Raw genomic sequence first — 20,181 nt, forward strand, 5'->3', positions numbered from 1 at the left:
CACCCCACGCAAGGCGGCAGATGGATCAGGCCCTGGAGCAGTGGGTTAAAGGATCTGGCTCTGCCACAGCTTCAGGGTAGGTCGCAGCTGCTTCTCGGAATCAATTCCTGGCCGGGGAACTTCCATATGCCAGTAGGTGCGGTTATTAAAAAATAAAAATAAATCACCTAGGGTCTAGTTGGGCAGACAAACCCAAACTCAGGGAGCGATGCAAGTGTTGAATAGTAAAACTAGAGAAATATACGAGTAATTAAACAAGGCGCTGTGTGGCTGAGCTTAGAAAGCAGTGTTACAGGCAATAGACTCTAGTGGTTTTGAATAAAGGGATCATAGTCATCTGAAAAACTCTGGAGAATCTTCTCCAAAGAAGGTACACATTGGGCTGGAATCAAAAACACAGATAAGAATCAGATAATCTTAAAAGGAAGAGAAAAGCAAATGGCAAAACAGTTTTGGAGTGCCCGGTTGTTAAGCATGCGGAGTGGGAGAGGTTAGAAGGGTGGGGAGGGACCAGATAGGTAAATGCTTCATTGGGAACACCTTGCTGAGAGGCTGAAGATTATTCTTGGGGATCCAAGGTCGACGGCAGTGTTTAAAACTAGATTATCAATCAAAGCGTAGGGATGCCCTTTGCTTTTCTCTCTCCTCTCCTTCTGTCCTGTAAAAACAACCAGATTCCACAGGCATTCCCAGCCGTCAGGCAGTAAGGCAGCAATTGCGGCGCTCCAGTGATTCCTGCCCTTAAGTTGTTCCTCCGGGGGTGGGGCCCAGGGAAAGCTGGAGGGAGCTGGGCCGGGCAGGATCAGACCTATCAGCAGGCTTATTCCGGGGTTTGAGAATAACGCTCAGCTGCCCCATTATGCCCCGGGGTTAAAAGAGGTTCCGCAGCGAGTGAAAGGCATTTTCCGGGCGCTCTCCCATTTGGAATGTCTGAGATGGCAACCGGCGGCGGCGCGCCCGCGGAGCACACACAAAAAGTGTTTTCTCACCATATGGTTAGTGTTTACAGGGTTCGTCTAGCTCCCGCTCCCCGAAATGGAAAATTAATAACGTTGAGGAAATGCCAACATGTCACAGGAGGGCTGAAAAAGGAAAGGGCGTAGAGGGGTCCCAGAAAGAGGCGGTTTCCCTGCAGATGGGTCTGCGGAATCTGCGCGGGTCTGCAGCTTCCCAACCCCTGGCGCCCTCGGCCCGCGGGGATGCGGGATCGGGAAGCCCAGGCCCACCCCGCTGTCCTCCCCAGCAGCCAGCAGATGGCTCCAGGGCTTCTCGCCTCTCCTTCGCCCCCTCTCCATGCACCAGGCTTCGGCGGTTCGGGAGGGAGGCTGCTAGGAGGGGCGCCGTGCCCGCCGCCACAGGCCGGCGCCGCGTGCCTCCGGGCTGTGCGCCCCGCGCCGGGGAACGTGTGCCCGGGCGCCGGAGGCCGGCCTGGGACGCTGGCGGAGGTCGGGTCTCGCGAGGTGAGGAGGAAACGCAGGAGGAGGAGAAGGAGGAGGAGGAAAAGAAGGAGGAGGAGCGCCGGAGCTGCCCCCGCCTCGCCGGAGCCCGGCAGGAGCGCGAGGAAACCCTGGTCCCCCGCCCCGCGCCGCTCTCCCCGCCTCTCCCCACGCCTTCCGCTTTCACCTAGGGCCGTAGGTGCGGCGCCGGGACCGGGCGGGAGCTGCCAGTGGCCGGAGCAGTGCCGCCGCCAGCCGGGAGCCACGAGCCGGGAGCCCGAGCCAGCGCCGCAGCGGCCCCGCGCCCGCTCCCAATCCAGCTGGGGTCTCCGTTCCGCCGCCGGGAACTGCAAGGAGGCGTCATGTAGCAGCAACCGTAAACCCACCTTGGATTTTGTAACTCTTTTTTTTTTTTTTTTTTTTTTGTGGGGCTTGGGGACGCGGCAGAATTCTATCTCCGCCCCCGCTTTCTTGCTTATTCCTATTTGCACGCTGCATTTGCCTCTAAGAAATTGAGGGGCTCGGGGGGAGGGCGGGGGGCCGTAAATCAGAGTTGGATCTGCAGCACCCCCCGCACCTAGAGGGCCACCATGACCGAGGAGAGCTCCGAGGTGCCCGGGGAGTTGATAGGTAAGAGTCGCGCGGTTGTTGATTTTCCTTTTGCCGCTGCGCCCCCATCACCTCCACCTCCCTTCCCACCTCTGCCTTCCCGCACGTCCTGCCGAGTCCCGGCGCCCCTGGGGTCCGAGTGGAGTCGGACAGGGTCGCTGGGGGGCGCCGGGAAGTTTGCTCCCATCCAACCGCCGGAAAAGCCGAGTCCGGAGAGGGCCGGCGTGGGGAGGAATGGGGAGCCCCGCGAGCGCACTCCGCGGGTCGGCTCGGAGCCCCCCGGCGCCTCCTCCCGCCGCAACCTTCGGGGGTGGGGGGGGTCTAGGCTGGCGGAAGAAGGGGGCGGGCTGCTGGGTCTGGGGAGTTCTGGAAGCGAGCAGAATCCTTTACTGCGCCCAGCCCAGTGCCCCCAACTCGGGAAGTCTAGGAACGCGCCGCACTGGGAGGCTGGCGAGCGCACAGTAGGTCGCCTCCGGCACGTGCCAGGAATCCCCAGGTCCCCGGAAAATGCCCGGCGGGAGGTGCCCCTCCGATGGAGAGACTTGGGGGAGGGGGCGCTCGTCCGGGGTAATGACTGAGCCTGCCTAGGCGTGGCTTCGACTGGCGAACTGGGAGCGAAAGGGTTACAGGACTGACGCAAACTCGGGCCAGGAAATCAAGGGTTAATGATAAAAGCCTTATTGTAATAATAATTCACCTATCGATTCTGCCTGCGCTGAATCTCTTAGGGAAGCTGTGTGTGGTACCCTCTGCAAGGTGACCCATTGTTTGTGTCCCTTGAGGGTTTTTGTGGGGGAGGAGGAGAGGGTGAATATTTTGTCTTGGGGTTTAACTTATGCGGAGAGTTAAAATGGCAGAGCTCAAGGGAGGTTTGTGGGAAGAGAGTTCTGAAAACCAAGCTGTAAGCTTATGTGTGCATGTGTGTGTGGCAGTTTGTATTGTGAGGAGGTATGCGTGTCTGTGTACGCGCGTGGTTTGAGCCCCAGTGACCTATATTTCGTAGTGTACCATCCTTGGCACACGACACAGCCTAGAGCTCAGAAAGACGATTGGAATCGGTGTTGACCACAAGAGGTAGTTTATCTGCATTTGAGGAGTTTGCCCCTGTGTCTCTTTTTAGGCATCATACTTTGGAGGAGTTTGTGCTTTTCCATTAGTGACTGTTAACTGAGCAGGTGAAACTTGATGTAAAGAAGCTGTTGCTAGACTTGTGTACAAGATAGAAACTTCTGTTTATGTTGAATTAAAAAAAACAAACCCTAACTTTTTAGCAAATGTAGGTTAAAACTTTGCCTCCCCTTCCCCATCATAATCAGCCTTCCCCCATCCCCCAACCCTGCAGCGTCCACTGGGAGTTGAGTGGTCCATCCAGTTCTGGGAGGCTCTCTTTCCCACACCCTACCCGGAAGAGGAAACAGCTCGAAGGCTCTGAAGATGGCTTCAGTGGTCCTGAGAGAATTTAGGGGAGGGTTTGCCTCGCTGACCAGGGGATAAAGTAACTAGAGAAAGTGGCCGATTTTAAAATTGGTTGTTCTTGATCCTGGTACTGAAGGGTTTACCTCATTACTTGGATCCCAGAAAAAGAAGAATGGCATGGAAATAAGGTAGATGGTTGGTATGGATGGTTCTCAAGCAAATCGTTTGGTACATTTTAAAAGTTCAATGTAACCCTCATCTAGAAATGGAATTTCTGAGCTTATTGAGTCATGCCCATCTCACATTATCTTTCAAACAAGGATGCATGTTTTTGTGATAGGCCCAATATGTTTTTTTTTTTTTTTTTTCTGAGTCTTTAAATGGTCTAATTAGCCTGGGCTCAGGGAAATTCCTGTATCTGTTTTTCTCTCTGATTTCAAGTGCTCGCAAGAGTGCCGCTCTCATCAATTCAAAATGACAACCACGTGGAAGCCTCAGTCTAGTCCCTTAAGCTGATTCCCCCAAGGCATTTCAACAGTGTGTTGTGTGTCTCTCTGATTATTAAAGTAACACAGGCTTTTATTTAAACATTTTTACATGCAGAGAAGGAGAGGAATACATGTCACCCATCTTACTGCTCCAAGATAGCTACCTTTAACTGCTTGGTATGTCTTTCTGGTCTTTTTCTATGTGTATTTCTTCAGTCAATTTCAGATGCTCATTTCTCACAGTTCTTTTTTAGGGGAGGGAGGAGTAGCCTGTACCTGTTCTGAGTTCTGATAAGATAGGAGCTTCATAGAGAACACTGGTTGCAGTCAGCTCCCCCAGGTCTCCTCAAATTCCACCCCCCCCACTTTTTCCTCATTGCTCGCCCCCGGACAGACTGTACTTGCTCGTGTCCCCTTGCCCTTCTCTCTGCTGGCAGTGTCCTGTCCTCCCCTCCTTTACTCATCTAATCTCAATAGTGCAAAATTTTTTTGTGGTGGGTTTCCAATAAGTATATTTTCATCATCCCCTAATAAACATACATTTATTTGTTCAGCTGCATGCATGCTTCTTTTAGTGTGTATAAGCTAAAACCTAAACCAAAAGGCATTGCAAGTAGAAATTTAAAGTTCTGCTGTTTTTTTTCCCCACACCTCAGTGGATGGTGTGGTAGGTACACCAGGCTTTGGAAACCAGTGGTCTATTTTCTGTTCCTTTAAGCTTCAGCTCGGGGGTCCCCTCCTCCCAGAATCCTTCTCGCATCTCCTTGTCCATGACCTCCTGGTGGCAAGTGGAGTGGCCTGCGTCCATGTCTTCACTAGATTATAAGCTCCTGAAGGAGGCAGGGATCCCCTTGAGCCCAGAACCTGGTAGAGGACTTGACACACAGGCTCTTGCTGTGTATGGGTAGGTGCTGAAACAGCTGAGTAAACCAAAGTGATTGTAACACACAGTTCAGAGCTGCGGGGGTGTGAGAGGCATTTGCCATGTTTTGAAGGAAAATGGAATCTCGGCTGGAGGAGAATAGGGAAAGGGCCACCCAGGAGATAGAGTAAGATACACAGGATCGTGTAAATGGTGGGGACGATACGGGTGATTGGGTCTTTAAAGTGTGTGCTGAGGATTAAGCTGAGAGAATGTGAGGTCGCGAGTGGCATGCTCCAAGCTTTGGGGTCATCCAAAAATGGTTGTGACACAGCCAGAGGGACATAATCATATCTGTGGCTTTGGAGGGGCCCCTTTGATTCTGGGGGTGGAGTGGAGGATGGACAGGATTAAGCTGAGAGTTTGGAGGTCTTGAGAGATTCTGAGGCCCTGAATGCAGGGTCAAGCCCAGGGGTCAGGAGCTGTATAGGACGTGGTCCTTGGAGAGCAGGGGACAGACTCCCTGAGAGAAGGGTTGGAGATGAACCCTCTTTCTAGCTTCATTAAGGGCCAGAGCAGCAGCAGGGAATGTACTTTGCTTTGGGACCTGTTCAGGTTGGGGGACTCAGGGGAGTCTGAGAAAGACCTTTCGGCCCCATCCAACTTTTCAGGTCTCCCTTTCTCAAATCCTCCTTTTCCATGGCCTTTGACCATGCCTTGGGGGAGGTTGTGGTGCGAAGCTTTTGCTTTTAATTTATTTTGTATGGTGGCACCTGCGGCATATGGAAGTTCCCAGGCTAGGGATCGAATTGAAGCCAAAGCTGCCTGCCTACCCCACAGCCACAGCCACACAGGATCCGAGCTGTGTCTGCGACCTCCACCACAGCTCACAACAATGCTGGATCCTTAACCCACCGGGCGAGGCCAGGGATCGAATCTGCATCCTCATGGATACTGGTTGGATTCGTTTCCACTGCACTACAATGGAACTCCTTGTTGTAAAGCTTTTGCAAGGACAGATGGCCTGGAGCACCCTGGCTAAATTGTTCCAGTTCTGATTCGTTGCCATATTTCCCAACCTTTGAGGCACTCCTAGAAAATGATACTTGTATGGTACTGTCATGAACACAGCCTGCTGGAGGTCAGAGGTAACCAGCCAGGGAGTTTATGAATTCTTATTGTGCATATGGTCTGCCTGCAATATAGTGCTTTATGATACTGCCTGACATTGCTTCTTTTTTTTTTTTTCCTTCCGCGTGCATCTGGTTTGCTCAGTGAGATTGTCATGCCTCGCATGGACTGGTATTATATTATATGGTTTTATTTGCTTCAGCATCTGAGCACACAGTTCAAGGCACAAAGTTAGGTGTTCACTAAATACTTGGTGACCAATAACTATCAGGCTTGTTAAAATAAGAAAAAAAAAAAAAAAGAAGAATACTAACCAAAAATGCTCCTTCAAATGCTCTGTCCTCCCCAATGCTTTTCTCATGTGAATGAAAGAGTCTAATGAAACGATTCCTTTCTTTCAGAAAGCATAAAGGATGTTATTGGCAGAAAGATAAAGATTGCATTGAAGAAGAAAGTAAAGTTGGAAGTTAAGGGAGACAAAGTTGAAAACAAAGTGCTGGTAAGTGTTAACCTAAAAAAATGTTTGGAAGTAAAAGTGCTTTTCCCCCCTCCTTGTTTTGATTGCCTTATTTTTATTTTATTTTTTTGGCTTTTTAGGGCCTCACATGCAGCATATGGAGGTTCCCAGGCTAGGGGTCTGATCAGAGCTGTAGCCACCGGCCTACACAGCTATAGCAACACCAGATCCAAGCCGCATCTGTGATATACACCACGGCTCAGCAACGCCAGATCCTTAATCCACTGAGCAAGGCCAGGGATCGAACCCGCAACCTCATGGTTCGGTTCCTACTTGGATTCGCTTCTGGTGCACCACAACAGGAACTCCTGATTGCCTTATTTTCATGCAGCTCTAGTCCTGTGTTTGATATTTTGTTCAAAAGTTCTGATGCCCATTTTGTCCTGGGCTAATTGGAATATTTGTCCACTGGAAGGTAAAAGCAGGATCATTTAAATTTTAGAGACTGAAATTTTAAAATTGTCTTTCTTAAAGTTGTAAAAGTCACCCACATTTAGATCATCTCCTAAAAACCGTTTTCAAGTTACTCAAAATGGGCGTTAAAGGGAGCTTAGTTACTATCTTTGTTGTGGCTGATTATTGGATTTTTATTTGTAAGGACTGAGGGAGGGTTTGAAAAAATTCATATCATGTCAATTTCATTATTCAATTTTCTCAAATGTTATATCTGCATCCATCTTGGGGTGATGGTTGAAGAAGGTGAAAAAAATGTCCTTTTACATTTTTTTTTTTTAATTTTAAATTTCTTGTTTATTCTTTATTGCCTATAGTTGATTTACAGTGTTATGTGCTTTCTGCTGTTTACATTGGATTTTGGTGTCTCAGAGGGAAATGCCAGCAGGCTGCTGGTGCTGAAATGGGGCTTGGGGGCTTCCCTCTGAGTTGCTGGGGGGCTCAGGGGTAGACCTTTTGGGGCATAGAATTGTTGGGGAGTTTTCAGTGCTGACTTGTACCTTTAGGTGAAAAAAACGTTTTGTGGTGTTTTAGTGGTTTCTGTGTTGAAATTGTGGCAAACCTTAATTTAAGCTTAGGTAAATACATCTTGTTTGTGTTTTTATTGGAGAGACTATTCTGTGTATCTTTTTATCATTAGGAATTTTCAAACAGATGCAAAAGTTGAGAATGGGTATACTTTTCATCTGCTTCAACAGTTTTCAGCATTTTGCCAATAGTGTTTTACCTCCTCACACTGCCCGCCCTGCCCCCGAGTATTTTAAAACGAATCCCAGGCATATGTCATTCAAAGGGAATATTTTTACATTCTCTTTCTTCAGTTGAAGTTGCCATAGAATTTGAAGTATCTTTCTGATAATATCTGTCTGGAGAATCTGTTAAAATATCTAGGGAGTTTCCACTGTGGCTCAGTAGTAACGAACCTGACCAGTATCCATGAGGATGCAGTTCGATCCCTGACCTCACTCAGTGGGTTAAGGGTCCTGCATTGCTGTGGATCCGATTCGACTCCTAGCCTGGGAACTTCCATATGCCACAGGTGTGGCCTAAAAGAAGAAAAAGAAAAAAAAAAAAAAAATCTGACTGCCTCCCCTGTGGATGGAGGATTATGTTGATGGATGACTTCTATTTCTCTGTGTATAAGTCAGGATGGCAGAGAAATGGAAGTAGAAAAACCCAACTGAGTGACTTTTGCTCTGCCACAAAATGTGTTCACATGGCCTGCGTAATTAAGGTTATCAAAAGCAGAAATGTATGGGGTCCTCTTTCTGCTTTATCTAGCTTAAAAAAAAAAAATACAGTTCCTTAAAGTATGTTCTACTTAACACTATTCAGCCATAGAATAGAGGTATTTTTTGGTGGTGTTAGTAGGTGGTAGTATAGAGAAGAAATTTTGTTTCTGCTTCCTATTGTTTTATATGTTTGCAGTAAATCTTCACAAGATGAATTCACTTTTATACAAAAGAAATGTCAAGTTGCATTTGCTGCAGCAGTTGAATGTGGTACATGGTATTGTTTGGTGTGGACACTATTCATCAGAGTAAGAATAAACCCAGGTCAGGAGTAAAATTTGCCAAGTTAAAATTGCAAAGACAAATTTAAGCTTCCAGTGTAATACAGTTAGCACCATTAAAAAAATATTTATGATTAGTACTTTTAAGATGGGGGGGCTTATTGTAACATTAGCTGGAAATGATTAAGATTGTAACAAAATTACAAATGTATTTGAATTTAAGCATTTATCTCCCCAAATCTGGTCTCTAAGCAGTTTCCTAGTGGCTTGCTGTAAACTTGTCTTGGCTGTTCCTTGCTCGTAGGGACAGGAATTAATAATAGAAATATTCAAGGTTTAACAAGCTTCAGGTTTGAGTGAGATGGCTTATGAATTAAGTTGTTTGATTTTGGAGTTTCCGCATTTAGAGAAATGCAGTTACATAAAACGGGGGGGGGGATCTCCTTATAATTTGCATTTCTGACTTTCTTTTGACTGATGAAGTGACTTAAACCAATATTTTTTGACTTCTTGTTCCTTTCTGCAGTGCCCACCCCCTCTTAGTGTCCTTCCTTCCTATAAAGCTGAGAGTGTGTTTATTATATGTTACGTGGTTCCTTCTTTTTACACTTTGAGAACTTAAACTATTTTTAGCTTATCTCTCGTGGAGGGTTGATCTTCATCTTCCTCCTCCTTATGGTCATGATAGCTAATATTTATTCAACATGCTAAGCTGGGCACTTAATTATGCATTCTCAATTATTCCATCCCACAGCAGGCCTCTGAGGCAGGCACTATTTACATCTGCATTTGAGGAAATTGAGATCTGGAGTGGCTACAGTAACTTGCTTTGGGTCATCCAGCCAATGGATAACAGAGCTGAGATTTGAACCCAGATCTGCCTCACTCAGTGCCTAGCCACTTTGCTATTATGCTCAAAAAAAAAAAAAAAAATCCTTTGGCTCGTGGTTCAGTGGTTGTAAGCTTTCAAGAATATTTGGGCTTTAGAAGGGTTAGCGCTCCCTGTGTTGATTTGATTAGTGATTGATGCATTAATTGACTCCATACTTGTGGAGCACCTGCCATGTGCCCGACCCATGGTATGTGCAAGACAAACACAGAGTCTGCCTTTGAGGAATTCATAGCTCTGAGTCTGGTTGGGGAGGTGTTAGTGGACAACGCTTTGAGATATGCTGGGGGCAGGCCTGACTGGGGGCCATGACAGCACATGGGAGGAACCCCTGACTCAGGCCTGGGGGTCAGGGAAGATTTCCAGAAGGAAAGGAAACTGAAACTGATAGCCAAAGGATGAACCAGAGCTGCTAAGAGAAGGGCATAGAGACATGTTCTAAGCAAAGGAAACAATATGCCTAGAAGCCAGTGAGACCTTAGTGTGTTAGAGACGCATATTAAGTACAGCGGGAGTGAGGTCTTTGGGCTGGAGAATGGCTGGGCATGAAGGCGATGCCTTTCCTTGCAATAGGGGATCAGGTGAAAGTTGAGACTGGTTAAACAGGTCTCTTCCCACCACCTGTTTCTAATGACCATTACATGCACTCTTTCCTCCCCTCACTAGGGAGGCAGTAGGGCTCAGTATTCAGGCCTTGGACCTTGAGTCCCAAGGAGGCAGCCCAGCCACTTAGTAGCATTGTTCAGCCTCAATTCCTTTCTCTAATGAAACAGGCTTTATGAGAGTATCTACTTGTAAATGTTGCTTTGTAGATTAACTGGGATACATTTTAACACAGCCTTGCACAATGCCCAGCGCATGATAAACACCCGGCAAATGAGAAAGCAAAAGGAACCAGTGGGACCTGCCTTCAGTTTTCTCAGCAGCAATACTGAAGTATCCACTGTCTTTATTGAGGGATTGGGCTTAGTTCCTCATAAGGCCAACATTTCTTTATAGTTTGATACCTTTTTAGCTGGATGGAGTGCAACTGACGATATCCAAAATTCCTAAGATCCAATAAAATCAGAAATGGTACTACGTTCCGGGAAAAGCGTTCATGGTTAAATAAGTTTGGCAGTCGGGTGTTAAAGATAAATAGCATCTTTACTGCATGGCTTTGATTCAGAGTATTTCGTATACCTATGTGTATTGTAGATTTCTCTGAATGAGATAAAGTGTACTGTTTTGAATTGATATGGCCAGAAACCCTAATAACCATAGTTTGGGAAACTGGGATGGTACAGCCTTGACCAGGCTCTCCATCATTCAGAGTGTTCTCCTAAGGAACATTTCTTGAGCTTGTACTTTTTTTCCTAAGGTCCACACTAAGCCACACACGGGCACTGTGTCATCTGTGGCTGTAATACTTTGAGGGTGTGTCATTAGGAAGTTTGCTCACTGAATCTTCACCCAAATTTTTGTAGTGCATGGTCTTTTAAAAGTGTAATTTAATTTACGTATTTCTTTCAACTTGGCATCTAAAGGTAATTGTAGATTTCCATGCCGTTATGAGAAGTAATGCAGGAGTTCTCACTGTGGTGCAATGGGGCATCTCTTTCGTGCCAGGACGTGGGTTTGATCCCTGGCCCGGAATAGTGAGTTAAGGGAACTCTGTATGCTGTGGGGCGGCCAAAAAAAAAAAAAAAAAAAAATGTAATCCAGAGAGATGTTCCATACCCTTTATCTAGTCTCCTCTGTCTTGCAAAGTTCTGGCGTGTGAACACAGCCAGGATGTTGACACTGATCCTGGAAAAGGCAGATCATTTCCATGACCATCAAGACCCCTTGCCTTTCAGGGCCAAACCTGCCACTTAGCTGCCTGCTGGTGGCCACTGATCTGGTCTCCATCTCCATGATTTTGTCACTTCAAAAATGTTAGGTTGTCATCACACAATATATCCCTTTTGGGGATTGGCACCTTTTTTGGGGGTGGAGGGGTGGGGGGCACACCTTCAGCATGGGGAAATTTCCAGGCCAGGGATTGAACCCGACCCACAGCAGTGACAACCACAGATCTTTAACCCACTGAGCTACTCGGGAGCTCTGGGGATTGACTCTTTTTTGCTTTGAATAATTCCCCGGACATTCATCCAAGTTGTGTGTATTCATTGTTGCTTTTGTTGTTGTTGTTGCTGAGGACTATTCCATGGCATGGATGTATCACAGTTGGTTTACCTGCTCACCCACTGACAGACTTGTAGGTTGTTTCTGGCTTTGGGCTCTTTGAAATAAAATAAAACTGCTGCAAACATTGGTTTACAGATTTTGGTATGAAAATAAGTCTCCATTTCTCCCTTTTAAATGCCAAAGTGTGTAATTGTGGGTTTGGATAGGAATTGCCTGTTTAATTGAAGAAGAAGCTGTCAAATGATTTTCTAGAGTGGCTGTGCCATTATGTAGCCCTACCAGCAGTGAATACATGATCTGGGTTCTCCAAATCCTTGGCAGCATTTGGTATTACCTTTTTTTTTAAGACTAATGGTTGAAAGAAAAATATTGTTAGGAAGATGCAAGGGTCCTGGCGACTTCTTCCTACCCACGCTTCTGCTGTTCCTTGTCTGCAAAAGAGGAATGTGGCTTCTTCTTCTCCAGGATGGTGACTTTCAAGTGTGTGGAAGGTCCATTCCTGGTCTCAGCTTTGTTTTTGTGGTTTCGCTTTGGCCTTTGGGTTCTGTCATCTTTGCCAACCCCTTGTTCTTCCCCAGCTCTTGTAAGACAGGCCCGAAGCAGGACTTCCCTTCTCATTGGCTGGGGCAGGTAGAGGAGATGGTATGTGGATGTCACCATGTCAGTTTGTTCACCTGTTCCCTTGAAAATGGTTCAGCCATGGGAGTTCCTGTCGTGGCTCAGTGGTTAACGAATCTGATTAGGAACCATGAGGTTTCAGGTTCAATCCCTGGCCTTGCTCAGTGGGTTAAGGATCCAGCGTTGCCATGAGCTGTGGTGTAAGTTGCAGACACAGCTCAGACCCTGTGTTGCTGTGGCTGTGGTGTGGGCCAGCAGCTGCAGCTCTGACTGGACCCCTAGCCTGGGAACCTCCATATGCTGCAGGAGCAGCCCAAGAAATGGCAAAAAGACAAAAAAAAAAAAAAGAAAAAAAAAAAAAAGAAAATGGTTCAGCCAGTGTTCATTTACTTTTCTTTTGAAACATTAACCTGCAATCTTTTATATGCTTTTCCTTGTTTTGGCTATTTTTTTTTTTTCTTTTTAGAGCCGCATCTGAGGCATACAGAAGCTCCCAGGCCAGGGGTCCAATCAGAGCAACAGCTGCCGGCCTACACCATGGCCACAGCAATATAGGATCTGAGTCAAGTGTGTGACCTACACCACAGCTCAACGGCAATGCTGGATCCCCCACCCACTGAAGAAGGCCAGGGATCGAACCCATATCCCCATGGATGCTAGTCGGCTTCATTTCTGCTGCGCCATAAGGAACTCCCTGGCTATTTATAACTCTTGAGCATTTTAATTTAAGCTGGATTGGAATAACTATAAGTTAACTTGAAAAATGAAAAGTAAAATGATGTTATCTGGGGTAACAGTTATCCTTAAAATATTTTGCTGGCAGTGCTGTCTTTCCCTAAAATATAAACCCTCTTAAAAAAAATACATTAAAAAAGGAATATTTCTCACTTAAAAGTTTTGTAAGCATCTGAGACCTGCATAATCATGAATTATTTTAAACTATATTCTCTGATATGGAAAGCATTCTTTTACAGGAGGCCATGCTCATTTTGCATGGCTAGTCTAATATTTTCCTAGTTCCTATATACCTAAATTGATTCAACAGCACAATGGCTTAGTCACTTTCTCACATAAATATTCATGCTAGAATTCTAGAATTTGTGTTTCACAGCTTTTTTTCAGGTAACATCAGCCTTAGCTGATGGTCTCCAGGCTCTTTTTTTTTTTTTAATTATTATTATTTAAACCAGTTGTATCCTTTTTAAACAGAAATTTTTCCATAGAATCAATAGAACAGTGCTATTTTAGGAATGAGTGTTTTGCAAGTTTAAAGTCCAGAATATTAGTATAAACAGTCGTGACTTGACTATGACTGTTTGAATGAACGTAACTTAGAAATAGAAGGGGAGGGGGAGTTCCTGTCGTGGCGCAGTGGTTAACGAATCTGGCTAGGAACCATGAGGTTGCAGGTTCTATCCCTGCCCTTGCTCAGTGGGTTAAGGATCTGGCATTGCCATTAGCTGTGGTGTAGGTCACAGATGTGGTTCTGATCCTGCGTTGCTGTGGCTCTGGCGTAGGCTGGCAGCTGCAGCTCCGATTCGACCCCTAGCCTGGGAACCTCCATGTGCCGCAGGAGCGGCCCAAGAAATGGCAAAAAAAAAAAAAAAAAAAAAAAAAAAAAAAAAAAGAAGGGGAGATTGCTTTTTTGTTTCGGCTGCATAATAGAGACTCCCTATCTATCCATGAAGGAGTACAGATAGGGAGTTCCTTTCATGGCTCAGAGGTTAACAAACCCAACGAGGATCCATGAGCTTTCAGGTTCTATCCCTGACCTGACCTAACCTGATCTTGCTCATTGGGTTAAGGATCTGGTGTTGCCCTGAGCTGTGGTGTAGGTCGCAGATGCAACTTGGCTGTGTTGCTGTGGCTGTGGTATAGGCTGGCAGCTGTAGCTCTGATTTGACCCCTAGCCTGGGAACTTCCATATGCTGTGGGTACGGCCCTAAAACACACACACACAAAAAAAGCAAAAAAAGGACTACAGATATCACAGTTTTCAAAATAGCTAGTTCTGCCACCTTGGGATGCTTTCCAAGTAAATAGAGAAGCTTTATCCTGAGTTCTGACAGCACAGCTTACCTCGTTGTTGATCTCCAACAAGTTAAATGTGGCGTAACTTCAGATCATGTGTTGGTGTTTTATCCTAGCAGTCAAAATTGATGTAAGAGTGAAATTCACATCAGATGTTTTTAGATTGCCTTGGCTTCTGAAGATCGCAGTTGGAAACTCATTGTTTTAGGTCTCCGGGTTTACTTCCCTCAGCAGGAGGCTCTTGTACCAGTTGTTGGGTAATTTGAACAGTTCTCTTTGTGGAACTGTTAGGAGTCTCAACTTTTAAGGATCACTTACAATTCAGTGCCTAGGTAATTTTCAAAGCACCTGGGTGAAGTTACACGCCTCTAGAAAACCGAGCTTTTGAAAACTGCAACAACATGGAAACGATCTTTAGGAGTGGGTATCATTGTGGCTAAAGTTCTGGGAAACTCAAAATAAAAGAACCCGGGTTTGAGGGCTTTGGGAATTTCTCCCAGCTTGGAAGCAGTGTCAGCTCCCACTGGTCTCTGGGAAGGGGCTTGAGGCAGGCGCTGGCTCTGGGCATATGTTTCTAGGAGGCAGTTCTGGCCAACTTGAACTTGTTATCTGAGCTGCATTTACATTCTACTTTCTCCTCTGCCCCAGTTTCTTTTGTAGTCTGAATAGACGAGTCAGATGACCTTGGGCAAGAAGCTCTTGAACATATACCAGCCTTGGTGTAACTTTTCATTCTTCTTAAAAAGATACTCTTTTCCAGCCTCTGGGATTTAGGCACCCTGGGACCAGGGCATTTAGGTACACCCGGGATGCGGGGGAAGGGAGAAGAGGGTGTGGGAGGGGTGAGGGAGGAGAGGTGGAGATTTCCAGTGGGGTGAAAGCGGCATTGTGGCCAAGAACATGCAATGAATTGGGAGAACTCCCTTTTTTCATAGTTACAGGTACAGAGAGAACAAAGCAAAGTCTTTAGTGAAGGGTTACTGTAGCACCTTTGTGTTTCAGCTCATTAGAAACACTGTTAATATCTATTGTTAACGTAGATTGAAAATGCAACTGAAATCTGATAAAGGATAGAACTCTTTCCCTCCTGATCATCCTCCCCTTTCTAAAAAGCCCATTGTCTTTAACAGAATACAAGGACTTGGATTGGTATATGTGGGGCTTACTGTCTAAATCTTTCTTCCTGTGTACTATTACACAGACACACATTCTCTCTCCCTCTCAATATTCGCTTTCCCCAGCTCTATGAAAAATGGGGGGTAAAATAAAGGGAGAAGGGAAGAATGCTTTGGAGTTGGAGGAGTATGTGTGCATGTAAAAAAAAAAAAAACCCCAAAAAAACAAAAAAACCAAAAAACAACAAACAAAAAACAGCTTGTTCACCTTCACCCTTTGGGTCCTTTCCCCAATCTCAGTTGTTTGGGAGAGAGTTTTCTTTTTGAAAACATCACCTCTTGATGAACCTTGGCCCCCATGTGTCCTGGTCTCTTTAGACACACCAGGTACACGGCAGGGACTTATAAATGCCCTGAGCGGTGCTTGGAGCATCTCCAGCCTGTGACAAGGGCTGGAGATGCATGTGCTGAGTTCCTGCTAAGGAGACATGTGTGTCTGTTCCTACTGATCTTTGGGCTTTTGGGTCTCAGGAGACATTTATGGGCATTGACTGTGATGAGTAGGCGTGCATGTCCCCCAGACGGGATCTGGTGTAGACAGACTGACTTAAGCCGACTCTTGGGAGGTTTGTTCAGATCTTGCCCCCCCTTGATCGCTGCCCAGAGGATCTTAGTGGCCATCTAACCATGTACCCCAGCCTATGAGAAGTGGCTTCTGTAACAGCTCACTTTTTTGTTTTGGTATTTTTCTGGTGATGGGCAAATCAAGAGTCTCAGAAATTCTGTTCTTAGTTTGGGCTGGAATCTGCTTCTCAGTAGCCTTTCTACATTTCATTCTCCTGAAACATCACAAGACAGCTTTGCTTCCTCCTGCATGAGTACGGATCAAGTATTTGAAGACAGTTAGCATGTTTTTCCTTGGTCTTTTGGTCCTCAGGCGAAATATGCTCACTTCCTGCAAATCTTTTTAAATGATTTTTATTTTTTCCATCATTGCTGGTTTACAGTGTTCTGTCAATTTTCTACTGTACAGCAAGGTGACCCAGTCACACCTACATATATACATTCTTTGTCTCACATTATCATGCTCCATCATAAGTGATGGGATTCAGTTCCCAGTGATATAACAGCAGGATCTCATTGTTTGTCCATTCCAAAGGTAATAGTTTGCATCTGTTTACCCCAAATTCTCAGTCCATCCCACTCCCTCCTCTCCCCCAATGTCCTGCAAATTTTAATCCTTGGATGACATTGCTTTCAGACTTTTCAGTATTCTCATTGCTTGCTTTGGACCTGCCCTCCTTGACCAGTGAGCCTTTTCAACTGTAGGTGTTTGGGGATCACAGATGTTTGATAAACACTGTTCAACTGAATTAAACAGACTCTGAGTCTTTAATGGGCTTCTGTGGATCGTGCCTCTTGGCGGGGGGGGGGGGGGGGTATAGTGTGTGGCGTCACAGAATCTGTTCTCCAGACCGTGTGGGAAACATCGATCTGGGTGCAGTCTGCCAAGTGAAGGATGCCAGCTGCCCATTGCTTGGCTAAATTAGTTTTCTTCTTGTTGTTTTTAAAATTTTGCAAGATCTGTGCTATTTTGTGTTACCAAAAGTTAGAAAATATAAGAAAGCAAAATCAAAGCATCCCCTAGTCCTATGAATTCAGATGTAATCATTGGGAAAAAAAATCAGTCAATATTTTCCACATTTTTCTATGCTCACCGCATACACTATATGATCTATTTTTAAAATGGAATCCTGAATTCTATTCATAATCTACTTTTTAGATTTTAACTTTTGAGGGCAGAGCTTTCTGTGACAATATTATATATTTCTGTGTTGAATTTTTGCGTGGCACTCCATCAACCCACTCGAGAGGTGTACCGTAATTAATCTCACTTATTATGAGAGCGTTAGATTGCTTCCAGTATTTTACCTTATAAATGCACATATCCTGACATTTGTTTTTCTTGGATACATTCCTGGAAGTAGAATTGCTGCCTGACAGACTTCTTAAAGGATGCATTTTTCACCTGATTATTATTCTGGAAATCTCAATAGAGAATAACTCCCCCACCACATTCATTTTTATTGTCTTTAGAAGATTTTAATTAGCAGAAAAGCTGATTCTCTCTCTTTTTTTTTTTAACGGCTGCACCCGAGGCATATGGAGGTTCCTAGGCTAGGGGTCAAATTGGAGCTACAGCTGCTGATCTATACCGCAGCCACAGCAACGTGGGATCCCAGCCATGTCTGTGACCTACACCACAGCTCACAGCAATGCCGGATCCTTAACACACTGAGCGAGGCCAGGGATCGAACTCATGTTCTTATGGATACTAGTCGGGTTCGTTAACCACTGAGCCACAACAGGAACTCCTGATTCTCTTTTTGCAAGTCTTTGTAATCTTTAGGCAAGTGCTCCTTGGACCCTGGCCTTCAAGGCAAACTTTTTTTCTTTCCTGGCAATTTAGGGCCCTTTTACACGTCTGCCTGTGTGGATGTGTTGTCTTCTACTGCAGTATGTTTGCAAACCTGAAGTCCTGTGGTTCTGGTGTTTGCTGGTGGCTGCAAATGGGGCTCCAGAATCCCAGCTCTTTATCGGCCCTGACTCAGCAGAAGCTTCTGCTGAGTCAGCCATAGCTGTCTCTTGGCTGTCTCTTGGCTGAACCCCAGCTTAGTGTGAGATTGCATTATACAGTTTAGATCTTTGGTTTTTGTCCTGTCTCAAGACTTTCTTACTTTGGGTCCTTGAGGGCTCTGGTAAATGGTAGTTGAGTGGATTTGCAGCTAATAAGACATGTGGCGCTTTCATTGTCTGAAATGTCATTAAGAAGACCTCTAAGGATTTCCAATCGTGATGCAGTGGAAACGAATCCAACTAGGAACCATGAGGTTGCGGGCTTGATCCCTGGCCTCGCTCAGTGGGTTAAGGACCCAGCATTGCCATGAGCTGTGGTGTAGGTCACAGATGCAGCTCTGATCTGGTGTGGCTGTGGCTGTGGCATCAGCTCTGACTTGATCCCTAGCCTGGGGCCTTCCATATGCCACGGGTGTGGCCCGAAAAAGACAAAAAAGGAAAAAAAAAAAAAAAGGATGACCTCTAAGTCAATATGCATGTGTAGCCAGTCCGGTGTTTTAGAAGATATTTTAGTGTCATACAGAAAGGCGACATTGCTTTTTCTTTGGGGCAGTTCTAAAGGCTGTTGACTTCACCTCTGTAGCTAACATCCATCTCTTATGTGGCATGATCCTTCCCTCTCCCACCTGCACCTGCAGAGCTGTCTGGCTCTTCCCACTAGCTTGATCTTCCCCTATCGTCCTGCCCTTCCCCATGGGCGGTGGGGTGGGCGTCCAAGTTACAGACCTGTGGGCCCTCCTCCCATGAGCAGCTCCTCCTGGAGCCCCGTCTTCCTTGGCGAGCCCCTCAGGTGTTCAGCCTGCATAGCTCTCCTTCCAGTGCTGCCCCTGGGTACCATGTTGCTTGTGGTTGTCTTTCTTTCCAAAACTGGCAGGTGGGATGAGGTCCCCCCCCCCCCGCCTCCCTGCATTTGCTTATCAGAAAATAAGCACATAAGACCCCTTTTGTCTTCAGAGTTACATTCTCAGTCTCTGTGTGGAAGAGACAAGGGGACCAAAGAGAACCCGAGGTGGAAAAGTTCCTAAGATTTCTGAAGTCTTGGAGAGTCTTTTAAGACAGTTTCTCTGTGATTTGATTCTTGCCTCCCTGGCCCTAAGGGGCCCGGCAACATTCTCCTATTGAATCTAACATGTGGCTAATGAAGTCCAGGCTGGTTGGTTTGGTGTCACCACTGGCCTTTTTAGTTTCCTGAATCCAGCTGTCCTAAATCGGTTGTGACCGGCAACCAGAGGAAGATTGTGTCACACCTTGTAGGCTGAGAATAAACCTGAGACCTGGAGAGAAGCACTTGTGGTTCTTGGGCGGGTCAGTTTGACCCTTGAAGCATTCCAGCTTTTTTTTCTTTTAAATCACCATGGGTTGGTTTCTTTTCTTTGCCTGCAACCTTGGGATAGCAAAAAAAAAAAAAAAAAAAAAAAAAAAAAAAAAAAAAAAAAAAGCTGCAGTCTGGGGAAACTTTTTGTACAACTTGGTTCACTGAATCACAGGCACTGCTTGTGCTGATGAAAATCAAAACCAGCCTGCAGGGAAAGGCTTTCTTCAGTGGTACTTGGCTTGTGGGTGTGGATGTTTCCATTTAAATCTCCTGGGCATCCTGCTCCTTATCAGGAATGTTACCTTCTCAAAATTCATCGTGGATGAATTAACTGAAGTTCTAGGAGCTGTTTCCTCTTCAACAGGTTGCCTCTCTCAAAAAAAAAAAAAAAAAAAAAACCTCTTGGATTTTCAAATAGCCCTTAACCCTCCTCCTAAGTGGTCTCTGCGTGGAACATGGTGGGCTGATACTGTTCAATATTTCTCTTTCTGCACAAGGCCTGGATGCAAAACGTTGGTTTAGTTCTTCCTGCCCAGTGTTACTTGTGAACAGAGCACCTGGAGTAAAGGCGAGGAGGCTCTTAGCACTTTGTCGCTAGTCTTTTAAGCATCTTCCCATTTGTGAGTTCTCACTGCGGGGGCTTAATGAAGCATCTGTCTTTACCTCTGACATAATGTGGGTTTTCTTTTTTTTAACTGTAATTTTTAAATTACAGTTGATTTATAGTAATGTGGGTTTTGGGTGGAGCTGAATAGCAGGCATTGCTGTCAGCAACGCTGTGTGTGCAGGAAGCCTTCTCGCTCGGGTTCTTGTTGGCGGGTTCTGTGTTCCTTGGGAACAGCCAGTTTCTCTATTCATTGAAGAAGGGCTCCGAATTTTCATATTTGATGCTTGTAGTATAGGTAGCCTGAAATTCTGGAGTGGCTTTTTTTTTTTTTTTCTTCTTCTTAAAATATCTTTGTAGACATTTTATTATGCTCCC

General features: G+C 45.7%; 1 protein-coding gene across 6 annotated transcripts in view; it reads left to right on the forward strand.

Annotated features, from left to right (window-relative positions):
- CARMIL1 (capping protein regulator and myosin 1 linker 1) overlaps positions 1,046–20,181 on the forward strand; it is a 317,002-nt gene continuing 297,866 nt past the window's right edge. For 2 of the 6 annotated variants that reach the window (XM_005665641.3, XM_021099792.1), the window contains exons 1-2: positions 1,483–2,066; positions 6,344–6,441. In XM_005665641.3, coding sequence (XP_005665698.1) covers positions 2,027–2,066; positions 6,344–6,441 — 138 coding nt within the window. In that variant the 5' untranslated portion in view covers positions 1,483–2,026. Of the gene's footprint in view, positions 2,067–6,343; positions 6,442–20,181 lie in introns of all 6 variants that reach the window. The other 4 variants (XM_013977486.2, XM_021099791.1, XM_021099790.1 and 1 more) reach the window with 4 other exon arrangements.

Source organism: Sus scrofa, chromosome 7 (assembly GCF_000003025.6).
Source record: "Sus scrofa isolate TJ Tabasco breed Duroc chromosome 7, Sscrofa11.1, whole genome shotgun sequence".
Taxonomy (NCBI): Eukaryota; Metazoa; Chordata; class Mammalia; order Artiodactyla; family Suidae; genus Sus; species Sus scrofa.